Source organism: Sphaerodactylus townsendi, linkage group LG17 (genome assembly GCF_021028975.2).
Source record: "Sphaerodactylus townsendi isolate TG3544 linkage group LG17, MPM_Stown_v2.3, whole genome shotgun sequence".
Lineage (NCBI taxonomy): Eukaryota > Metazoa > Chordata > Lepidosauria > Squamata > Sphaerodactylidae > Sphaerodactylus > Sphaerodactylus townsendi.
This window is the reverse complement of record NC_059441.1, coordinates 18,422,931-18,446,704: the sequence shown is the minus strand read 5'-3', so window position 1 is coordinate 18,446,704 and position 23,774 is coordinate 18,422,931. Positions and strand designations below refer to the sequence as shown.

The 23,774-nt window shown below is 43.7% G+C and overlaps 1 protein-coding gene across 2 annotated transcripts in view; it reads left to right on the top strand.

Moving 5' to 3' along the window:
* Nucleotides 1-23,774, top strand: part of HOMER2 (homer scaffold protein 2) — a 74,330-nt gene that overhangs the window by 16,626 nt on the left and 33,930 nt on the right. For both annotated transcript variants that reach the window (XM_048519619.1, XM_048519618.1), the window contains exon 2: nucleotides 18,501-18,657. In XM_048519619.1, coding sequence (XP_048375576.1) covers nucleotides 18,501-18,657 — 157 coding nt within the window. The remainder of the gene's footprint in view (nucleotides 1-18,500; nucleotides 18,658-23,774) is intronic.

Below are 23,774 nucleotides of genomic sequence, written 5' to 3'. Positions count from 1 at the left end.
TGAACATTTCTAAGGGCAGTAGTTCCTTTTGCTCACGCTGATCTGTAAAGTTCCATGTGCTTCCAAGGCACTATGTATGCAGAATAATTTAACCAGAGCTGTCAGAGATTGAACCAGGGACCTTCTGGGAGGCAAAGCAGATGCTAAGTGATCCCATGGCTCCTTCGCTGCATTGAACTCTGTAAGTTTCCGCTAAACACGCACTCTCAGCATCGGCAGTTTGATCCTGGGAAGTGTCCCAGATATGGTGCAAAGCAAGGGGGGCAGCTAGCGGACAGAACTTTCTGCCGATTGAAAGTGACAGGCAGTGTGCTTATGTGATATTTTCCTTTGGTTGTCAGATTAGTCTCCTTCTGGTATTTCAGGAATGAGATACCCTTCTCCGGGGAAATCTGCAAGTGCACGTATAATGTCAAGATGGCCCCCCCCCCCCCCCCGCCGCTCCCCAAATTCACGGTCAAATGCTGAGCGGGCAAGTCACACATTTCCCTTCAAGCCAAATTCTTTCCTGGTTCTTTCTGAGTTCCTCCTATGTTTGTGCCTACCAGGGTTCCTTTAATACATATTAAAGCAGCTGTGAATCTCATGTGAGATTTGTGTTTGAGAGGAGGGAGGGAGCAATTTAAAGACCTACTTTCTTGAGCTGTCAGAAGATTAAAGAATTATTAGTTGGTTAATCACATAGGTTTTAGTTAGTGACATCTACTGAAGCAGGTGTTCAAATAAGGCAGTTTTTCCAAAGAGGAAAAGCATATTTTCCTTGATTTTGAAATGACTTGCGTACATTGTGTCAAGGATTCTCTGGGAAGAAGCATTCCCATCTGTGTGCTAGAAAAGGAGGCAAGCCCGTTACGAGGCAAGCCGCCTTCCACATTCAATTCTGGCAAGTCCTCAAATGGAAAACAGTTTTTATTAAATCTGCTGCCTGGTTAATTGGGGTCACTGTTTTAATTTATTAAAAGGTTTCTGTAATTGATTTAGCTAATTATTCGATAAAGTGATATAGTCCTATTTCTTACCATTGTGATGCAGGGGAGAAGAAGGCTCTCGTCCCTGAGCCAAGAGGCCAGGGGGTGGTGAAATGGAAACAATACTGGTAGTAGCTGGTCCAAAGATCCTTTGCTAGTTCTTGAAAGGCTGAATTGGGACTCTCCCCACTCACAGTTCATTTCCTTAACTGCTGCGGTATCCACCCAGAGCCCCTCGGGGATGGGGCGGTATAAAAATCAAATCAAATAATAATAATAATAATAATAATAATAATAATAATAATAATAATAATAATAATAATAATAATAATAATAATAATCTCGCAACTTGGTGGGGTTTTTTAAATGATATCAGCTATTTTGTGAAGAGAACATTGAATGAACTGGCACTTCCTTAATGGCCCACTACAAAATCCCTTCTTTCCCCAAAATCTGCAGCATTCCAAGTGAAATTCCAGCTAACTTTTTCCACCTTGCTAAACACTAACAGAATTAGAAGAAACTACTAAAGGCAAGGATTAGATGTAATGGCAAAACATGGCTTATTGCTTTGTCCATGTGTCTGCATGGATCCTTTGCCTTGCACCCTCCTCCCTTAATGTGCAAACAGATCATTAGATATTTCTGGGTTGGTGACAAACCATAGTTTGTTGTTACACCTGAATCAGCAAACTGTGGCTTGCACCTTCCAAACCCAAATCAAGCCACTAGAATTCTGATTTACAAAACAAGACCTGGCCATAGTTTGCTTGTTCAGATCGAGTAGCAAACAGTGGTTTGCTGCCAACCCAGCAATTTGGCCACATGTTAAAGGAGGAGGGAGGCAAACTTGAGGATCTCCCTCCATTTCCTGGCTTATTCACATAGCAGCCAACGGTGGTTTGGTATCTGAACCGTGTCAAAGGCGTCTTTTCTCCCTTATGCAACTGAGACAGGAGGACACATCCTTTCAATAAACATCTTCCTTTTAAAAATACAGTTGAAAGTATCTCTGATTGTGTTACTAATCCATTATCCAGACTTCTTTTCCTCTTGGTGTTTGTAGCTGAGTTGGGGTCTCTTGCTGTGTCATGTATCATTTGTGGCTACTGCCACACTGCATGAAGCAGGATTTGTATTAAATGGTTTTGTATTAAGTGCCACTGCTTCTAGGACTGTAAGAGACTTCTCCTGTGAATTATAAATATTATATTACAGTGCTTCACAGCATGCAAGGAAAGAGCCATTATTGTAGCACAGATGATTGTGGGACATGGAAGTGGGGTGGAAAAGGGACCTTGGTGTTCAATTGCTCTGGCCTCTGTTGACCTCTGTAGAATTGACTTGCTTTAATACATCTCCCTTTGCCTCATTTTTCCCCTTCTTGAATCTTGTTAATGTCAGCTTGCATTAAATTGACACAGCATCTGAAGCAGCTATTCTAGCCAATGTATAGTTGCTGCCTTTTTTAAGCTACAAGGCCGAGGAAAACATTTTCCTATTATTTGCAGAGCTCATCAACCAATCTGGTATGCCTTCATTTCTCACCACTAACACCCCCATCCCCACCCAGATACTTTTGTGTTGGTTCCCTCCACCCTCATCCCTTGTCATAAGAACATAAGAAAGAGCTTGCTGGATCAGACCAGAGTCCATCAAGTCCAGCACTCTGCTACTTGCAGCGGCCCACCAGATGTCTTTGGGAGCTTACATGCAGGATGTGAAAGCAATGGCCTTCTGCTGCTGCTGCTGCTGCCGAGCACTTGGTCTGCTAAGGCATTTGCAACCTCAGATCAAGGAGGATCAAGATTGGTAGCCATAGATAGACTTCTCCATATATCTGTCCAAGCCCCTTTTAAAGCTATCCAGGTTAATAGCTATCACCACCTCCTGTGGCAGCATATTCCAAACACCGATCACGCGTTGCATGAAGAAACGTTTCCTTTTATTAGTCCTAATTCTTCCCCCCAGCATTTTCAATGTATGCCTCCTGGTTCTAGTCATCCCTATCCTGGCCAGGGAGTGATTCCTGCCATACACATTTTACATGAAAAGGTGACCCACCCCCCCACCCCCCGATACATACTTTACATGCATTGTGATCTGTATTAATCCGTATTAGATTGGGTGTTGTGTGGTTTCCGGGCTGTATGGCCGTGTTCTAGCAGCATTCTCTCCTGACGTTTCGCCTGCATCTGTGGCTGGCATCTTCAGAGGATGATGCCTCTGAAGATGCCAGCCACAGATGCAGGCAAAACGTCAGGAGAGAATGCTTCTAGAACACAGCCATACAGCCCGGAAACCACACAGTACCCAAGTGATTCCGGCCGTGAAAGCCTTCGACAATACAAATCTGTATTACAGTTTGTAAGTTTTGAATAGTGGATGTCTTAGGTAAGTGGTTCCCAAACGTGATACCAGGTTTTCAAAGTCCGAGAAAAAATTCTGATAGTTGCCACCAGATATGCCAGCGTGGCTCCATAGCTTGCCTTATTGTAAACAAGTAAACAACACAGTTGAAGTTGCCCACTTCCAGCACCCCCTCCAGCACCCTTGCCTCTTAGTGCCTCCCTAGGTAAACCCACAGCCTCTCAGGGGGGCAAGTCCTCCTACTTCGTGAACCACCACCTTAGCTGAATGGTTTAGATTCAGTATATATCGCATGTGCCATAACACGTTCATTGAATAAACTACTTTGAAGTAGCTTCCACTGGTTTAGAAGACTTGAAAGGTTTAGAAGACTTGAAAGGTTAAAAGATGGGTTCGTGGAGGTGGGAAGGTCCATGAATGGCCATTAGCTATGATGACCGAATAGAACCTCCATCTTGAAGGCCAGTTCTGGGGGACAACTTTTTGGGGTGGCTGTTGCATTTATACCCTACTGATAGAATTCCAAAAAGCATCTGGCTGGCTGGCTGGCTAGCATGGGAAACAGGACACTGGACTAGAAAAACCTCTAGTGTGATCTAACAAGTTTCTTATTATAGTCTTACAAAAGACGCAGGTGGCATGTAGCTATCCTCGTTTTACAGGGTTTTAAAAGATGGTATTCAATGATCTGACTGCTTTCTCTGCGTCGTTAAGGATGCTACTGAATTATTAAGGTATCTAGGAAGAAAAGAGACTGCAGTTTCATGATGTTGAGCAAAAGGCATTCTTTGCATGTCCAGAAGTACTTTGCTCTGAAAACTCATTCTATGCAGAAAATCAAATCTTGGGTTAAGTCCTAATGCAATCTTTGCATAAACCAAATAACTAGAAAAGACGAAACTTCTAGGGGTAACCATGTTACCCTGTTATGACAAAACCGAAAAGGAATCTTAACATGTTTTATAGTTTCAGCTTTCAGAGTTGTAATCTATTTCATCAGATTCATGAAGTGACTTTTCCACCTGCAGATATTGCAATATACATGGGGGAAACGTTTGTTAATATGGAAAAAAAGCAACTGTAATCTCCATTAAAATGCATGCTATGGAGCTATGATACTTTATCATTAATTAATGTATGGTAATTTTTAAAAAGCAGGTGTGCAAAGAAAACACAAAACTGGAGATAAATTCCACTGAGTAAAATGGGACTTACTTCTTGGAATACTGTTTAGAATGAGTCCCAAAAGATCTCGTCAATTCTGATCTAGTCCCAAAAGATCTAATCACCCTTTTGACCACTAAGGATTTGGTCAGGAGCTTGGATTGGGCCACTGTGGAAATTATTTCCTGGGTAATTTCAGTTGCAGCCTGACTCTGCTGTCTTTTTTCACCTTTACTGAGAAGAGGAGGAGGAGGAGGAGAAGCAGCAGAAGCAAAAGAAGAAGAGGAGGAGGAGGAGGAGTTTGGATTTATACCCCACCTTTCTCTCCTATAAAGGAACTCAAGGTAGCTTACAAATTCCTTTCTCTCCCCCCCCCCCCCCACCAACAAACACCCTGTGAGGTGGGTAGGGCTGAGAGAGCTCCGAAGAACTATGACTAGTCCAAGGTCACCCAGCTGGCATGCGTTGGAGTGCACAAGCCAATCTGGTTCCCCAGATAATCCTCATCAGCTCAAATGGCAGAGTGGGGAATCAAACCCGGTTCTCCACATTAAAGGGCACCTGCTCTTAACTACTACACCATGCTGGCTCTGAGGCAGTAGGCAGGGAGGAGGGGAGGGAATGGAATGGAAAGGAAAGAGAGAGCTGGTACTAGTTGGATTTGAGCATTTGAAGGTGAGAATCTCTTTCTAAAGTTAGTGATGGTGCAGGAAGCCAAAACCATCGGGAGACTTGGCTCACCTCCTTCCTTTCCCCAGATGAAGAAACTGACTTCTCACATCTTCTCGATTTTTCTTACCCTGTTAAGCATCCTGGGTGTCTTCTTTTTTGCTTTTGGAAATATTTTTGAAGTGGTTCTGCAGTTTAATGCTGTTTGACAGAGACTGATATCTCACAATTCAATCAGCTTATTCCCAGTTAACAATGCACATTATCAGAAAGGCAAGTGATTTGTTTTGGATCAGGGTCATGGGGGTATTTTTGGCCAGGAGCCCATGGTGGCTTGTTTCAGCACTGATGAGAACTAGAAACTGAAATAACAAAGGCTCATTCCGCACATGCAGAATAATGCACTTTCAAACTGCTTTCAGTGCTCTTTGAAGCTGTGCAGAATAGCAAAATCCACTTGCAAACAGTTGTGAAAGTGGTTTGAAAACACATTATTTTGCATGTGCGGAAGGGGCCAAAATGAAGCAAACAGATTCTTTAAAAAAAAACTTGCACATTCTATTGAGTCTTGACCAACTCTAGTCAATTTGTTCTTGAAAGCATTACTCTTTCCTTTCAGATCTGTCCAGGTGTGGCAAAATACAGGGATATTTCTCCCACAGGGTGAACCAAACTTTCTCCTGCATTCAGAATGCCTCTGAGAAACTTCCCAGTCTGCTGATTGAGTGCTGAGTCTTCTGTCCTGTGCCTCAGGTGGTCTGTCTGTCTTTTAAAAAAAACAACAACAACACATGCATTACATAATCCAGTGCTCATTCATAGCCTCATTAAAAATACTTTTTTAAAGTTGAAAAATGCATTCCATTGGGGAAGGGAAATGGCCTTGCTGTATTCCATGAAGCTGGGGAGCAGAGACATATTGAGGGAAAATGTTGCCCGGTGCAAAATCTGAGTATGGCGGCCCCCCCGGCCCTGCCCCCTGGCATGGATGACTGCCCTCCCTCACCACGACCAAACCACTTTTTTTGCACCAGGTCTTGAAGTCGGTGTATAGACCTTGGGGGAAGGAGGAGGGGTGTGTGGGGGCAACGTTCCGCCCCATGTGACTAAATGGCTGCGGCCCGGGGACATTTGACCCATATGTCCCCCTGGGCGGTACGCCCCTGCTGGGCAGCTTGTCAGCATTGTCCATTTGTGAACAACAAGAACTGCTTTGTCTAGAGTGTAGCCCTGCAGAACAGGCAGTACATCTGAGCCAAACCCAGTGAGAGGGGCTTCCATTGCTCCAATAATGTACATCCAGTGGTGGGATTCAGCAGGTTCACACCACTTCAGTAGAACCACTAGTTAAAATGGTGCTTGCAAACAACCAGTTGTTAAATTATTTGAATCCCACCATTGTGTACATCTGGCTGCATCTGTAGTTTCCGTGGAGTGCATCTTTCTGTTTGAAATAGTTAAAGCAGTTTAAAAATTTTTTTACAAGACTCCTGTGTGTTCCAGTTTTTTCCTGCTGTTTGTTCCAGCTGGCGCAGAAGGGATGGATGAACACCTGTCTTAAGGCGTGGTGGCAATTAAGGCATCACTCAAGTTGAGCATGTTGGGGCAAGGTGAGGGAGGCACCCAAAGGATGTCAAGGAAGGATGGTCCCAGGCTCAAAACCCTGTTCAGCTGTGAAAGCAACCTTGGGCTATTTGCTCCATCTCTTAGCCTGCCTCATAAAATGGGGGTAATGCAGAGGAAGAGAGGACTACATATGCTTTCTGTGAGCTCCTTTGGGGAAGGGGAGGATGCTAATATAGAGATAGATTTCAGGGTGGATAGGTTAGCCTGATCTTGTCAGATCTCAGAAGCTAAGTGGGATCAATCCTGGTTAGTAATTGGATGGAAGACCACCAAAGAAAGCCAGACAGAGGCGTAGCTCCAAGGGGCGGGGGTGGGGGAGTTGCGCAATGCACCGGGCACGTGCCCCTCTGGGGATGTGACAAGGGAGTTCCGGGGCAGGACAGGGGTGTTCCGGGGTGGGACAGGGACGGAGGACGAACCAGTGCACCGGGCACTTTCCCCCCTTGCCATGCCTCTGAAACCAGAGTTGTTGTGCAGAGGGTGGTAATGGCAAACTACCTCTTGCCTTGAAAATCCTACTGAGTTGTTTTAAGTCAGCTGTGATTTTGTACACACATGCAATTTACCTGTGCACAATCAGGATGGTGGTCAGAATGAGGCAAGGTCTTGGTTTCACAAAACAAGGGAGTAGTTTTGAGCACATTTGGAAGTAAGTGAATGCTGAGTAACAACCCCTCCCCCGCCCCCTACCTTTGACCTGCTTTATTGTTTGCTGGCAGCTGTCGTATTATAGAGGAAGCTGATGGGAGAGGTAGGAATTCTTCATTTTAAAAAAATTAAAACAATGTAGGTTTGGACAGAGCATTGATTTTATTTTTAAAAACTTCCCAGTTCTGCGTGATCTTTGTGTGGAAGTTGTCATGGGAACGCAAGATGAGCACATCAACAAACTGGCATGCCTCCATGTCTTCAATCCAACTCTACAAACTTTTATTCAGCGTTTGGCCCTTATGCACAGAAAATGTGAGGGTGGTATGATCCTGGTACTGAATACAAGTTGCATTTGATAAAGGGTATGATCCAGCCACAGTGAAGTACTTTTAAGTACCATTGATTATTTTTAATGGCCTTAGTTGTCTGCTTACATGCCCCCCCCCCTTCCCTTTAAATCTTGACAGGTAGGACAAAGGAAACTGTTGTCTTTGAAAAGGAAAGAAAAGGAGTTTCCTTAGGAGCAGAGGAGACAGGTGTGCTACACCCTTTCCCTACCTGCTGTTTCTTTGTTCTTACTTGCGAATCCACCATTTTAACAGGGTAGGTGTATAAAAGACACTATAACAGATATTACACCTTGGCGTACAAAAACTCAGTACTTGAGTCATAAACAAATGATTTATAGTTGTGACAACTGATTTATAATTGTGAGAGTCCCAATCTTCACTTCTTCTAATGATCAATCCAGGGATATTTAGATCCAACAGGTGAAGTAACAAGAGGCTTATATAGATGCCTTTAGAGGCTATAAAACCTCTGGATATGGTTTTATTTCATATTCTTTATCAAGCCAATTAGATTATGTCAATAGCCTGAAGTAAATAGCACATCTTTTATACACGCAACCAAACAGATTTATTTATTTATTTATTTATGATTTTTATGATTTGTTAATCGCCCCTCCCATTTTTTGGCTCGGGGCGATGTACAATCCACAGTGCAATACACGAAAACTGTTTCAAGTAACCCATCATTGAAAATGAAACAGTAACCAAATAAAAAGATAAAATAACCAACATATAGTCCATAAACCAGAAGTTAATAAAACTGACTGTACTAAAAACATGTTCCTCAGCTATACCGCTTGCGGCTGCAGGCGAGGAATTCTGTGTTTAACGTTGCCCTTCAGGAAGAAAACTCCATGCCAGGAAATGGCTTGGTTGAGACTTCTCCATCCTGCCCGCATTTTCTGCATGCATGGTGAGGAAGCATTCAAACATGCAATTTCTGTCTCATGGCATAACGTGAATCCAGGAAAAGATAATCATTTGACATCTCCTACATGTACAAGCTTGGTTTGGTGGAGGAATTTCCCAGTGGACCGTGGGCAACTGTGCATCTAGTGTTGATGCTTGCACTTCCTGATGTTTGTTGAGTGGCAGTTTGCAGACTTTGTCGTAGGTCTTGTTGAAAGTTCTAATTGGGGCTAAGGCACCAAATCAAACTTGCAAGCAGCTGCTCCGCAGCCTTGCTGTGAGACTGCGTAATCCGATTGTGTTGTTGTTCGCCTTCAGAGTGACCCATCCCATAAACCAGCTGGATCGATAGCTGTGTTGCCCTCGGGCGCAAGGATTAATCCTGAGCTACGATTCTGAGGGAAATGCATCGTGCTGATTTTGTTGATCATTGCCTGACAAAGCTCCATTTATCCTAGGAGACTTGGCATTTTTTAAAAAAATGGGTTTTGAGAGGTTGTTAATATATTTTCAGTACAGTAGAAATCATCGCCATATGGTTGTGTGATTTACAAGCTGTCCAAAGACGGTAAAATACAATTAGTGTATCTGTTCCATTTGTCAATCCATAAATGGCATTATTCACATCTCGCACAGTGCTGGTTGCTGGCAGCAGACAAACTTGATTGGCCTACCTGTCTGTTCCTACTAGGATCAATATTTAAATGCAATGGAACAAGGGGAATTTTTGTTTGTTCGTCCTGACCTAAAAAGAGGAAGTTTTCTTACAGGCATACGAGGGTCTGAAATGAAGTATCTTTTTTGTCATCTTCTTTTCATTTTTGTGACTGGCGTGTGGGTCCCCAAGTACAGACCTCCAGTTTTCTTTTCATGGGGTAAACAAAAACCCTCTTCAGCTTCAGTTTGTCAAACAGCATTAAACTTTTCCCTGTCCTCCTGGTGTTTAGAAAATTGCATGAAACTGAACTTTTCAGGAGGGCTGTCGAGGGCGTTTTAGTGATCTAAATTGTTTTAACTGAACTCATTGGGCAACTAGTGGAAGGTTGTTTTGTATCGTGCCTGCTGTTTTATAGGGCTTTTGTGCTACTTTTGGATGATGCAGTATTTTGTATGATGTTTCCCTGCTATTGTTTTTTAAGTTTTAATGTGTGATGCATTTTTGCTGATTGCAAGAGAACTCAAGTTCCCCCAAAAGGGGAGAAAAGGGCATAAAAATGTTCTCAAACAGGGAAACCGACCTTTCTTCTTACTGACAACCACCAGAACATTTGCAGAGGTTCTTTTTCTATATTAGATAGAGCTGAAGAAAAATGTTTTCAAAGGCAAAATTAACTGGTCTGAATTCAAGCTGAAAATTCAAACCTGACTTATACTGAGTGCAGCCATTAGTCCACTGACCAGCAATAGTTTTCCAAGGTCTCAGGTGGAGAAATGTCCCTCTTGTTGTCTCCTGTCTTAGCTTAAGGTACTAAGGTGCATGTGTTCTGTGGCATCCTCTCCCCCGTAAGAATTTCCTTCCAGATCCGACATAAAGTCTGTCTAGCCCAGCATTCTTTTTCCACCAGCAGGTGGTCTTTAGGTTCAAGCAAACAAACTTAAAAAGCCATCTTTATCCTCAGTGCCGAACATGCAGAGACACACTGCCTATGAATATGGTATCTTGGCTAATAGCTCTTGATAAAACATTCCTCCTTGAAATCATCTCATCCTTTGAAAATGAAAAAAACCAACCAACCAGAAAGCAGAAATTAACAAATGAAATAAATCAGAACTGAACCTTTTAAAAGATAGGATTCTGTGACCAACATGAAGAAATTAAGTATCCATGCAGCTTCTTTGCTAGTTCAGAATCAAGTTGCATGGTGTAGCGTGGTGTAGTGATTAAGAGCAGGTGGATTCTAATCTGGAGAACCGGGCAGGATTCCCCACTCCTCCACCTGAGTGGCAGAGGCTTATCAGGTGAACCAGATGTATTTCCACACTCCTACATTCCTGCTGGGTGATTTTGGGATAGTCACAGTTCTTCGGAACTCTCTCAGCCCCACCTTCCTCACAAGGTGTCTGTTGTGGGGAGAGGAAGGGAAAGGAGCTTGTCGGCCACCTTGAGTCTCCTTACAGGAGAGAAAGGTGGAGTATAAATCCAAAACCACAACTCCTTCTCCTCCTTCTTTCTTCTTCTTTCTTCTTCATGTGATGCCAAGAATTGTGTGATTGCTTGATGGCTGCAATGGGGGGCTGATGGGAGGTTACCTCCTCCCCTGCTGCAGCCCCAGATTTTTATTTCAACCTCCCTCCCCACACAAGTGTTGCAAGCTTTTTAAAAAAAATTGCAGACAATCCTGATTTTTGATCTCCTGCATAATATGTAGTGGATCTCCTGTCTTTTTTTTTTTTGGCATGAGATTAAGAAATGTCTCTTCTGCTGGACTAGAACTGTCAACCCCTTGTGGATCCACCATATCCAAACAAAAGGGAGGTGCAGCAGAAGACACACATATAAACCACCATGCTCCAGTTGTCTGTCAGGACTCAGTACTGAATGACTCAAAAGAAACTTTACTTGACACACAAGGTGCTACCAAACTCTCAGTTACTCCTCATAAACATAATATACTCTTCATAACCATCATGTGCATAACAATTACGAAGCACACAACGCTTAGATGATTCTCACATCTTAACAATCTAATTAAACTTAGATGCAACTCCCATTTCAGCAATCTCATAGAAACTCTTATCTCCAAGTGATACCAAGCTAAACAATCTAGCAGACTGTCCCCAGTTTCTGACCAGATCTCATTATCTTCATAGCCCCGTGGATTCTACAATAATATATGTAAAACAATATGACTGCTCTAATACAGAATGAAGATGTACCCAGGTAGCATCTCAAATATATTCAGACACTTTCAAGCTCTTTCTGGTCCTGAGTGCTGATGGTTGACTGGTGCAAAGTGGGTTTTGTGCATGTAAGCCTCTTGGGGAGCCTGAAGATCTCACAGAATTACATTTGCAACTGAAATCCAGATGATTGAGATCAGTCCCCTTGGAGAAAACGGCTGTTCTGGAGGGTGGACTCTATGGTATTAAAAGAAGCCTAGAGAAGAAGAGGAAGAGTTTGGATTTTCATATCACCTCAAGGTGGCCTACAAGCTCCTTTCCTTTCCTCTCCCCACACAGACACCTCGTGAGGTAGGTGGGGCTGAGAGAGTTCTGAGAGAACTGTGACTAGCCCTGGGTCACCCAGCAGGAATGTAGGCGTGCGGAAACACATCTGGTTCACCAGATAAGCCTCTGCCACTCAGGTGGAGGAGTGGGGAATCGAACCCGGTTCTCCATATTAGAATCCACCAGCTCTTAACCGCTACACCACCCTGGGACCTAAGAAGTCCTCTACTCCGGACAGTGTAACAGGCAATATTTAGGATCTTAGGCTATGGTATTCATTAATCTCTCCCCAGTATAACTTCGCCAAGAACAGGTCTGTCATTATTGCTGACGAATCATCGCTCCCCACTCCATTACCTTTGGACTCACCTGGAAATAATAGTATTTAGTGCCCTTTTGGAGCAAAACCGTATTTAAGTGTGAACAGCATAGGAGTGAAGGGAGATTGCTTGGATTGCTTGTCCTTCAAATCTCTGTGCAAACCTAAGGTTTGCTTGTATACAAATAACATACAGCAATTTAGAAGCTACACATTTTCTCCTAAACATCCTGCCTGTGTGATCAATTCTGCTCATTCGAGGGCTTAAAAACACAAGATTTGCATGCATCTGGAAACTGTAATTAAAGAACATCTTCATTTGGGCCTTGAGGCAGCAGATCAAAAGGAAGCATAATTTTTTTGGGGAAGCTGTGAACTTAATCTGCACCTCAAACATACATATGGGAAATGAGCCTAAAGGGAACTCTTGTCAATGGTCCGTGGATATATCATTGCATGAGTGATTGAATGCCCCCAGACTACATTGTATTTCATATGACACCTGCTTTTACGGCAATTAAAATGGGTTATTATTAAACATATTTTGTATCTCTGTTGCATCAGATTGATGTGAACCTTTTGATCTGTTGAGATCTGTACTGGAGATCTTCCTTTGGTGCTTTCATCCTTGGAGCACATGGTCTTTTCAATGTTGGCTCCCCAGTTGTGGAAGTCACTCCACGGTCCAATTCATCCTGGTGGCTGCATTATTTTGAAGGCACCTGAAGTCTTTCTTGTTTCCCTGGGCTTTTTAGAAGCATCTGATTTTAAGATTGGCTTTAAAAAAAGTTTGTATTTCTATTGCTGCATTTGCTGCATTTGTTGTATTGTGTTAATTTGGTAGCTTGTTTTATTGGGGTTTGGGGGAGCTCAATAGATCTGTGAGTCCTGTTTTTGTCTATGGAACTGCTTATTAAGAACATAAGAACAAGCCAGCTGGATCAGAGTCCATCCAGTCCAGCTGGTGGTGGAATCCAAAAATTTTAGTAACAGGCTCCCATGGTGGTGGGATTCAAACAGTGGCATAAGCAGAATAGGGGCTGGAAGTGAGGGCACTTGACAAGCGGCATGGCCGGGCATTCCGGGGGCGGGGCATTAATAATTTCTCTGTTACGGTAAAAAACTCTTACTGTAAAAAAAAGTTCCTAATTTCCAGCTGGTATCTTTCTGTCCATAATTTAAACTCATTATAGCAAGTCCTATCGTCTACTGCCAACAGAAACAACTACTTCTCCTCCAATTGACTGCCTGTCAAATACTTAATACTTTCAAATACTTAATTTTGTTTCTAGAAATCAAAAGAAGGATACTTTCCTTAAACAAGGAACTTTACCATATTTCTAAAACATGTTTTTAAAACAGCCCAACTGGGAGAATTATCCCGTTTTCTACCTTTGCTAACCAGCCACATAGGAAACAACAGGACTTTATGATTTTTGGACCTAATGGAATTTCTAACAGAAAAGCAGACCCAATTAGTAACCCCCTCTCGGCACACACAAATAATTAGTAACCCACTCTCGGGAACTGGTGAGAACCTGCTGGATCCCACCTCTGAGTCCAGCACTCTGCTACTTGCAGTGGCCCACCAGGTGCCTTTGGGAGCTCACATGCAGGATTACCTTATTGTGTATTTTTCTTTTCTTTTCTTTTATGGATTTGGTTTTGCATTATGTTGTTAAAGATTGTGGCCATAACGCTTAATACATATTTGCATTTACAGACTCCTGCCTGTTGTCTGTTGGTTTTGCAAGGCCAGCTGGAAGAAATGCTGTGTCTCAAAGCTTCAGGAAAAAGGGATGGCAGCGCGCTCTGTTTTTCCCGACTCCACTATGTACCTTGGGATCAAGGCAGTCCTTTTCATTGGGTTTGGGAGCCAAGGTACCATTATCAGCTTCTGGATTTCTGATTTGGGCCTCAGCTTTGAGGATTATGCGTAGACTGTATCAACTATGCCAGGGTGGTTAGGGTTAAGATTAGACACTGCCTTCATAGAACCAAACTGAACATTTTGACTGCCATACAGAGACGTAGCTAGGGAAAATATAGCCTGGTGCAAAATCTGAGTTTTCTACCCCCCCTCCCTGCCGTATGGGCAGCCGCCCTCCCCCATCACAACCAAACAATGTTTTTTTGCACCAGGTCATTTCAAAGTCACCATCACATTATAGAACATGCCCCAACTCACAAATCTGAACACAGCAATGGTCCATGCCAAACAGTGGGGGAAAGGAGGAGGAGGGGTGTGGTGGGCGATTTTCTACCGCCTCACCCCCACATGTGACTAAATAGCTGCAACCTGGGGACATTTGACCCCATATGTCACCCCTGGGTGATACACTCCTGCTGCCATGCCATGTGAAATCTGGCAAAACTTCTAAATACTTTGAAAAGTCAACATTATTTTTTATTTTATTAAATTTCTATATTGCTCCTCCCCTTTGCAGAACTGTCTTGTGTAGGACCTTATTAAAAAATCTCCATCAGGTATGGGGGTAGGCCTTGAATGTACAGTCTTTAAAGCTGACTCCGTCAGATGTTGAATATAAAAATGGTGAAGGAGTGCATCATTTTGGAAACTGAAGCTCCTAGGTTGAATTGCCATGTGTTCCGCCCACTGTTTTTTTCTTAATTGGGGTTTGCAGTTTTTAAACTCTCTTTCTTGTCCTGGCATCAGGAAGCGTAGGTTGCTCGGAGAAGACGACTGTAGAGAATTAATTAGCAAGGGCTGGTTTGGAAAAGATACGAGCTGATAACTGTTTGTGCTCGAGAGCAGTGGCCACTGTGATAAGCTTAATTTTTTTTTTAATGATTAGTCACGATAACCTTTGTGTTCCTCGGAGTACCAGACTCCTATATTTGTTTAAATCTTAAGATATTGCATCCAGGGTGAGTCATAGGAGACTGGTGATGTCTTTGGCATCTTTGATCGTCTGAACTGCCTACATCAGCAGTTGCCTTGGAAATTTAAGATCTGCACTTGTGCAGTGTTGTGTGGATAAAAGTGTAGAATGAATGTCAATGTGTGAAACAAGGCTTATTAATGAAAGTGTCTTTGAGTGTGTGTGTGTGTAATTCATTTCCAATGTTTTGTTATTCTCGACCATGGCCAAAGGACACACTAGGACAGTGGTGGCGAACCTTTGGCACTCCAGATGTTATGGACTACAATTCCCATCAGACCCTGCCAGCATGGCCAATTGGCCAATTGGCCATGCTGGCAGGGTCTGATGGGAATTGTAGTCCATGACATCTGGAGTGCCAAAGGTTCGCCACCACGGCACTAGGATGTAGTTTCTCCCTCTTGTTAACCTCAATGAACTTTTAATCAAAAGTACAGTTGATGTGTTTGCTTGGAAGTAACCATTTTAAAAAAGGCGGAGTGGTGCCAAATTCCAGGGGCAGGAGAACCTGTTCGTTTCAGAAATGGCACAGAAGTGGTTAGCGCGAAGAGAAGAGTCATTTTACAAAGTTAAACTTGTTTCTTTTTATTATTATTTAATGTGTTTTTAATCTTTTAACAACGTTCCTGATTTAAAATGTATGTTTGACTTCTTAGCTGCCCCAAACCTTGCTGTAGTGGGAGGGGGATACACATCTAAATGTGAATAAATTTAAAAATGATTTTTTAAAAAAAGACTGTGGGTTTATAAGGTGTCTTTGTGGGGGCCTTGTGATTGGGGGAAACGATTGTCGCCTAGCACTTTCTTTCTGTGTGGTTGTTTGCTCTCCTGAGCTAAAGTTGTTTATTTGCAAACAGATACTTACTTGCCTACTGGTTTCAGTATTCACTCACCTTTGAAGAGCCAAGTACAGCAGCCTTACAGCTTCCTAGTACATGGTGAAGTAGGAAGCAATATGTGCATCACAGGCTGCTAATGGGTCCTAACTCCTGGTTGAGAAATACATGGAGGTTTTTTGGGTGGCGCCTGGGCTCAGTAGGGTTGAACCTCTATGTGGTGTAATGCCAGAGAGGCCACGCTCCAAAGCAGGCCATTTTCTCCGGGGGAACTGATCTCTCTATTCTAGAGATCAGAGATTTCTAGATAAGCCTAGGAGATTTCAAGGTCCCACTTGGAAGTTGGCAACCCTACGCTAATGGCGCAGTATCAGCAGTATAAATCCAGGTTGGTGTCTTTAATTATGCATAGCTGAAGTAAAAGAGAGCCAGGTGAGAGCCAGTGTGTAGTGGTTAAGAGCAGATGGATTCTAATCTGGAGAACCGGGTTGGATTCCCCACTCCTCCACCTGAGTGGCAAAGGTTTATCTGGTGAGCCAGATGTGTTTCCGCACTCCTACATTCCTGCTGGGTGATCTTGGGCAAGTCACAGTTCTTCGGAGCTCTCTCAGCCCCACCTGCCTCACCAGGTGTCTGTTGTAGGGAGAGGAAGGGAAAGGAGCTTGTAAGCCACCTTGAGTCTCCTTACAGGAGAGAAATGTGGGGTATAAATTCAGACTCTTCTTCTAAAAGGAAAATGGCAAGAATGGCTGGAAGATTGCTTTTCATACAGACTGTATTCTGGGCATGTATAACCAGGGTAATACGTGGAATGCTGTTGCTGTTCTAACATAGGAAATTTCTTTGCATCGGGAAGCCATTTTGGAGCTGAAATGCATTGCTTATTGCAAAGGGAAATGCTTTTTTCATCACTTGACCTTAGATGTGTGCTCTGGCATTGGAGGTTGCTCTTGAGAATGGGGAGAGGCGTGTGGCTGGCAGTTATATCTGAATACATCAATCATCTTCTGGTGTTATCCCATTTGCCACCCATTTGGCAACCTGTGTGGTATCTGAAAGCAGTGTTCTTTTTTCTCTACTGGAATCTGAATATGTAAGATTTGATAAGTCCCTCAGAGACATACCATGCGCAGGAGATTAAGTCTGCAGTTAGCTATCTACTGTACATTTTATCATTTAAAATCACCACTCGGCCATTGCATGTTTTCACTGCTCCTGTAAGCCTTTTATTAAATCATTTAAAAAATGGCTCCATCCTGAAGTTGTTGGGCTTAAAGTTGTAATTAATTTTAATCTATTTATTTATATCACCATTAGGTCCCATGGGCTCACAATGGCTTTCAGCAATTTTGTCAACATTTATCTCTGTCCCCAAAGGCTCATAGTCTTAAGTTTTGAATTTGGATGGGCAGAGAGCACAGAGGAGAGCAAACTACAACTTCTAATTTCTTTCTGTTCACTATCTCTTCATGGGAGCGTTAATCTCCTTATCCTACAATAAAGCTGTTGTGCGTGCTGTGTGACTTTCCTCCTCCCAATTCACAGGGTGCAAATACACTACTTGAAGTGAAATAACTAAATAGGAAATCATAATGGGGAGAAATAGAATGGTAGACTAACGGTTTTTCTCAGGTTTACTGAATCTCTTTCCTTTCCCCAACTGTTTTATAAAATTTAGTGAAAAGCATTGCTTTGGGGAAATGGGAGCTATTCCTGTGTGATTTGGTCTCTTGGGCTCATTCCACACATGCAGAGTAATGCACTTTCAAACTGCTTTCAGTGCTCTTTGAAGCTGTGCGGAATAGCAAAATCCACTTGCAAACAGTTGTTATTGTGGTTTGAAAAAGCATTATTTTGTGTGTGCGGAAGGGGCCTTGGACTTTCAAACTGCCTTCCTAAGTTGTCTGTTCGGGCACTTCCATGAGAATCTTCCTAACATTCAGTCCAAGGAGGGTAAGGTGTGGTGTGGGATGTGGTTTTAGTTCATGTGGGGGTCCAAAATGAGGCCGGGTAATCTAGATGTATTCAAAGGGAACTGGGTGAGAACCCTAAAAGACTCAATAACCTTCTGCAAAGCATAGAGTTTTGTGACAGACATTCAGGGGTATACCTTGGCAAGTGACTGGATAAGCAAAGAGTACCCTGAAGACTGAGAGTTTGAAAATTAGGGTATTGCTTAGCTAGAAAGAAGAGGTGCATTATAAAACTTGCGGATTTACTAACGGGAACCATCCATGTAGCACAAAGAGCTGATTTGTTTAAGCAGCAGTGTCTGGCCATTTGTATGATTACAGGAAACTTAACAGAAACAAATTACTTTAGGAGCAGTTTTTTGTAAAGACTTTGGCTCCAAGGAACTGAAATGTCAGATGTGGCTCAGAGCCGCTTGGATTGGTGACTTCACTTCTTTGCTCTCTCATTCAGAATTCCAGAGTTTATCTCGTTGTGGACTTTTAACATCGGGCCAAGCTCGATCCATGCTGCTCGCTCAAGGGCAGAATTGCGCAACATTTCATCTTTCACAAACTCATGATGCATTCCATTTCTCCTGTCCCTCCCTATTCTAGAGAGCAGCCCATCTTCACCACCCGAGCGCATGTCTTCCAAATTGACCCCACCACCAAGAAGAATTGGGTTCCTGCCAGCAAGCAGGCCGTAACTGTTTCCTACTTCTATGACAGCACGAGAAACAGCTATCGGATAATCAGTGTGGATGGAGCCAAGGTAGGAGGTTGGCACCAATGCGTCTTGCGTGGCTGCTCGTAGTCATGAATGGGGAGGGGAAATGGTATAAACGCATATGTCGCTGAGTCATCACTAGATTTGTCTGTGCTCCATGAGCTGGTGGTTACAGGGAAGTCTGGGTATCCTCTTGATCACAAAAGCATATGTGCGTTGGCAAAGAACGGTAGCCATCTGAACATAGATACGTGGGTTGAGCAAGAGGTAGCTTGGTGAATGATTTGGCAATACCTAACCTTGTGGCAATGGAAAAACTTAAGGAGTTACAAATCTGACAGGTATCTGAATGGGAGACACAATGTAGGCATGGTGAGCCAGCGTGGTGTAGTGGCTAAGAGCAGGTGCACTCTAGTCTGGAGAACGGGGTTGATTCCCCATTCTGCCACTTGAGCTATGGAGGCTTATCTGGTGAACCAGATTAGCTTGTGCACTCCAACACACGCCAGCTGGGTGACCTTGGGCTAGTCACAGTTCTTTGGAGCTCTCTCAGCCCCACCCACCTCATGGGGGTTTTTGTTGTGGGGGGTGGGGAAAGGAGTTTGTAAGCCCCTTTGAGTCTCCTTACAGGAGAGAAAGGGGGGATATAAATCCAAACATCATCTCCTCCTCCTCCTCCTCCTCCTTTCTTCTTCTTCTTCTTCTTCTTCTTCTTCTTCTTCTTCTTCTTCTTCTTCTTCTTCTTCTTCTTCTTCTTCTTCTTCTTCTTCTTCTTCTTCTTCTTCTAGTAATAATAATAATACTGGACACTCCTGTGGCCCATCTTAAGAGTAATGATCCTGCATCCTGTGCTTTCCCATCATCACAACTGAAAGAGCATCACTGTAGTAGCAGGTCCTGACCTGATTGCCCCAGGCTAGCCTGGTCTTGTTAAATCTCAGAAAGCTAAGCAGGCCCAACCCTGGTTAGTATTTGGATGGGAGGCCACCAAGGAATGCTAGGGCCGTTATGCAGAGGAAGGCAATGGCAAACCATCTCCGTTAGTTTCTTGCCATGAAAACCCTGCTGAGTTGCCATAAGTTTGCTGCATCTTTGTGGCACTTTACACATTCACACACCATGTAGTAGCAGCAGACAGAGAATAATTAGCAGCAACAGAGGCTACGTCCACCTTAGGCAACGCTGACCATCAGTCATGATGTCATTCTCAGCTATTCCTCCGTAGCACCCATTTATGGAAGTTGCACATGTGTGCAAAGTGTCATCAAGTCACATCAGACTCACGGCAACCCCATTGGAAATCCAAGGCAAAAAGAAGAACAGAGGTGGTTTGCCGTTGCTTGCCTCTGAATGGCTACCCGATCTCCCATCCAAATAGTAACCAGGGCGCACCCTACTTAGCTTCCAAGATCTGATGAAACTGGGCTAGCGGAAGGTCAGCAGATGGCAAAAGTCAGAATGTCCTGACATCATCCAAGCCATTCCATATCTCCACCCAATCATAGGGTGGAAACTTGCAGCCTTGCCGGACGTCATAGTGCTTTGATTTGCATATCAAATGCTGTAGCTTTCTGAAGTAAGTGGGAAGCAGCTTGTCCGTGCAGCCGTGGCTTCAGATTGGCTGGTCTTTCAAGCGAAAACAGCTTCTCCTTCGTCCAGGGCAAAGTGGAATGGTGTGTTCCCTCCTGCTCTGTCGCAGTGATTTTGCTCCACTGCCTTATGAAGAAGTGTGCCTGGAGACCTTTTTCGAACCCTGCCTCCGTTCAGAGCTGCAGGGGTATACCAGGAAGAGAGAGAGGCTGGTTAGTCCTTTTTGTTTCTCTGTTGACTTCACTGGGTGTGTAATATACTCTCTTTTGCTGTATTAATATCCCTAGTTGGTGGAGGAAATCCAGTGTGGGGTAGTGGTTGAGAATGGCAGAGTCTAATCTGGAGAACTGGTTCGACTCCCTACTTCTCCACATAAAACCTGCTGGGTGACAGGTTAGTCACAGTTCTCTCAGGCCACCTGCTTTCACTATGACTTCACCATAAATAAGCTGTGACTTGACAGCGCGTGCACACACACACACAGAGTTGAGGAGGCAGACCTTTATCTTGGAAGAACAGAGGACCTGGGCTACGCTGGCTGTTTCTCAGTTGGTTTCCCAAGCGTCCTACGCCCTCCATCTGAGTGTAACCATTGAAAGTTATGACATCATAAATCGCGGTGATGATGCTATAACCTCCCTGTGCTTCTTGAACTGTGTTTGACGACATCCTAAAGACTAAATCTTAGGTTTCGGGCTATGGTGATTTAAGCAAACGGTTTCATTGTTTGGTTTTCAAGGCCTGTAGTAAGATATAGTTGTTAAATAGAAAATCATTTTGAGCTGTTTTCAGACTAAGTTGTCAGACTGGCAGCAGATTGTTAAAATGTGAAGACCTTTGTTTAATTTTATGATTACAAGCTAGCACTTTCTGTAACTGTCAGAATATTTCCTGAGGTAATGAGGGAATAAGACTTTATTTTTTTTAAAAAAAGACTTCTGTGTCATTTTAGCTCAACGCCCTTTTTGTTAAATCCTCACATGAAACACCCATACAGGGAATGGGGGAAGGGCAGGGTTGAGTTGCCACAGGACATTCACCCCTTTTTGTTCTAGAAGAAACAAAATGGCTTGGGTTATGGGAGAAAGTTTTTTGTCATTTAAAAAAATGCTGTTTGAAGATCAGTTATAATCTTGGTATGGACTGGTTACAGTTGTTTGGTCAGTTGCAAAGGCATAGCGTGAGAGAAAACTGCGTCGTTCATTGGCTTCAGAATATATTTCCAAGGGGAGGAAATTGAAGCCTACAAGATCCTCATTCAAATTCTACATGCAGTAAGAGTTTAAACTGGGATTTCCAGACTGGCTTTTAACCATGAGTTGCTCCTGTCTTTGACCATGGCTGCTGAGAGCAATGTATAGAAGAGCCCCTGAGGAATGCAGTGAATTTCTGGGAAGCAGTTTTGTTTATTGGCTTATGCAGAACAGCCTGAAGTGTTTTGACCTTACAAATTGTTCAGTGCCATGTCTGGTTCTGAAAAGTACACCTGGCTGTTATTCTGTCTTTCTTTGTTCCACCAAGAGTACTTTGTTGCTACGATCTTGACAGAAGCAGAGCTTCTCGGATGGAGAAACAGAATACCCTTGCGTAATGAGGGTTGATATTGTAGTTCACGCGATGTTCGACAAAGATAGATTAGTGTTCATTGTCGTGTCTTCTGTGCCAGTCCCACATGGAATGCACAAGCACGGGCTTGCCACGCAAAATAGAAAACCTCTAGGTGTCAAACTCACGGCCCTCCAGATGTTATGGACTACAGTTCCCATCATCCCCTGCTGCATGATGCTGGTAGGGGGTGATGGGAACTGTAGCCCATAACATCTGGAGGGCTGCGAGTTTGACACCTGTGCGTCTAGAGGATTCAGTGCCTTTGGAGCGCTCCCCCCCATCTTGAGCCGAGAACAGAGCTCCTTCCTGCCTAATTGTAAATCCAGGTGATGATGCTGTAACCTCCCTGTGCTTCTTAAACTGTTTTTAATGACATCCCAAAGACTAAATCTGAAGTTTCGGGCTAAATCTTAGGTTTTTGGCCTCCGACCTGGCCTGGCAACACAGGGCCAGTGCCAAGGTCACACCTGCACTTGCTATTATCTGTATGTTAGTGTCCCATTCTGTTTCAGTTGCTGTGCTCATGACTAGTGAAGTATGCCTCCCGCATTCCTCCCCCTCCCTGAGGCCCGGAATGAGCTCTATCGCTGTCCTTGAGTTTGGAACACATGTTGAACCACCGTCCTTTTCTTATGCTGTCTATTATGGGAACCGGTGGGAGGGGGGAGACCAAGAAGCGGTAAAAGTTTGGAGATATATGCCAGCTGCAAAAGCCTGAGCCCCAGCTGCGGCTTTCTGCAGCTAAGGTCCTGACACAGTTCAGTAAAGCTCTTGAACCTTTCCTGAGTCTCAACGATTGACTGGAGTAACAGACCCTTACAGGTGGGGGCTGGAGATCTCTGGAATTGTAACTGATCTCCAGACAACAGAGATGAGTTCTCCCAGAGAAAGTGGCTAACTCTCACCCAGCCCTGACCTAAGCCCTCTGCAAACTTCTCCCACAAATCTCCAGGAATGTCCCAACCTGCAGCTGGAAGCCCTAAGTATATATGCTGACAAGTTAAGAATTGTACGTTTTCTTACTGCGCAATCCTATGCAGAGTTACTGCAGTCTACGCTAATTGAAATGAATGGACTTAGGTGGGGGTAACTCTCCTTAGGATTGCACTGTGAGTTTCTTGAAGAAATTTTATTTGTGTTGACAAAATACCCCTGCACATAATTCTGTGTTTCTCAAAACTTTCATTGTTTGCCAAAAGAATAATAATCAAGGGGATCGATATGTTCTTGCCATAGATGTAACAGTTTTGACATTTCTGTACAGACAAGTGCCCATGATAGCGTAATCTCGTCAAATCTTGGAAGTTAACTTATCATAGAATCATAGGCCCCTTCCGCACATGCAGAATAATGCACTTTCAGTCTGCTTTCACAATTGTTTGCAAGTGGATTTTGCTATTCCGCACAGCTACCAAGTGCACTGAAAGCAGATTGAAAGTGGATTATTCTGCATGTGCGGAAGGGGCCTCTGATCTGTCATTGAACATCCACCTCCACCCTTTATGCAACTTTACAAAGTAAAGATGACTCAAAGAAGAGAAAGCTCCTTTCAAGAAGGGAGAGCCTCTTCTAAGCCTTTCCACGCCCAAATCCAAAAGCCATAGAGTTGGAAGAGAACCGAAGGGCCATCAAGTTCAACCCCCTGCAATGCAGGAACACACAATCAAAGCACTCCTGACAGTTGGCCATCGAGCCTCTCTTTAAAAACCTCCACAGAAGGAGACTCCACCACATACCGAGGTAATGAATTCCACTGTCAAACCTGATTGGCCCAGGTTAGTATTTGGACGGGAGACCACCGAAGCCCATGGTCATGGTGCAGAGGCCTTGAAAACTCCCCAGGGTGGCCATAAGTCAACTGTAACTTGATTGCAAACGAAATCAGGCAAGATGAATCTTCGGCTGGTTTGAGCTCTCTAGAGCTCCCTGCCGCACATTACTGAAAGGGGCATTTTGAGGAAAAA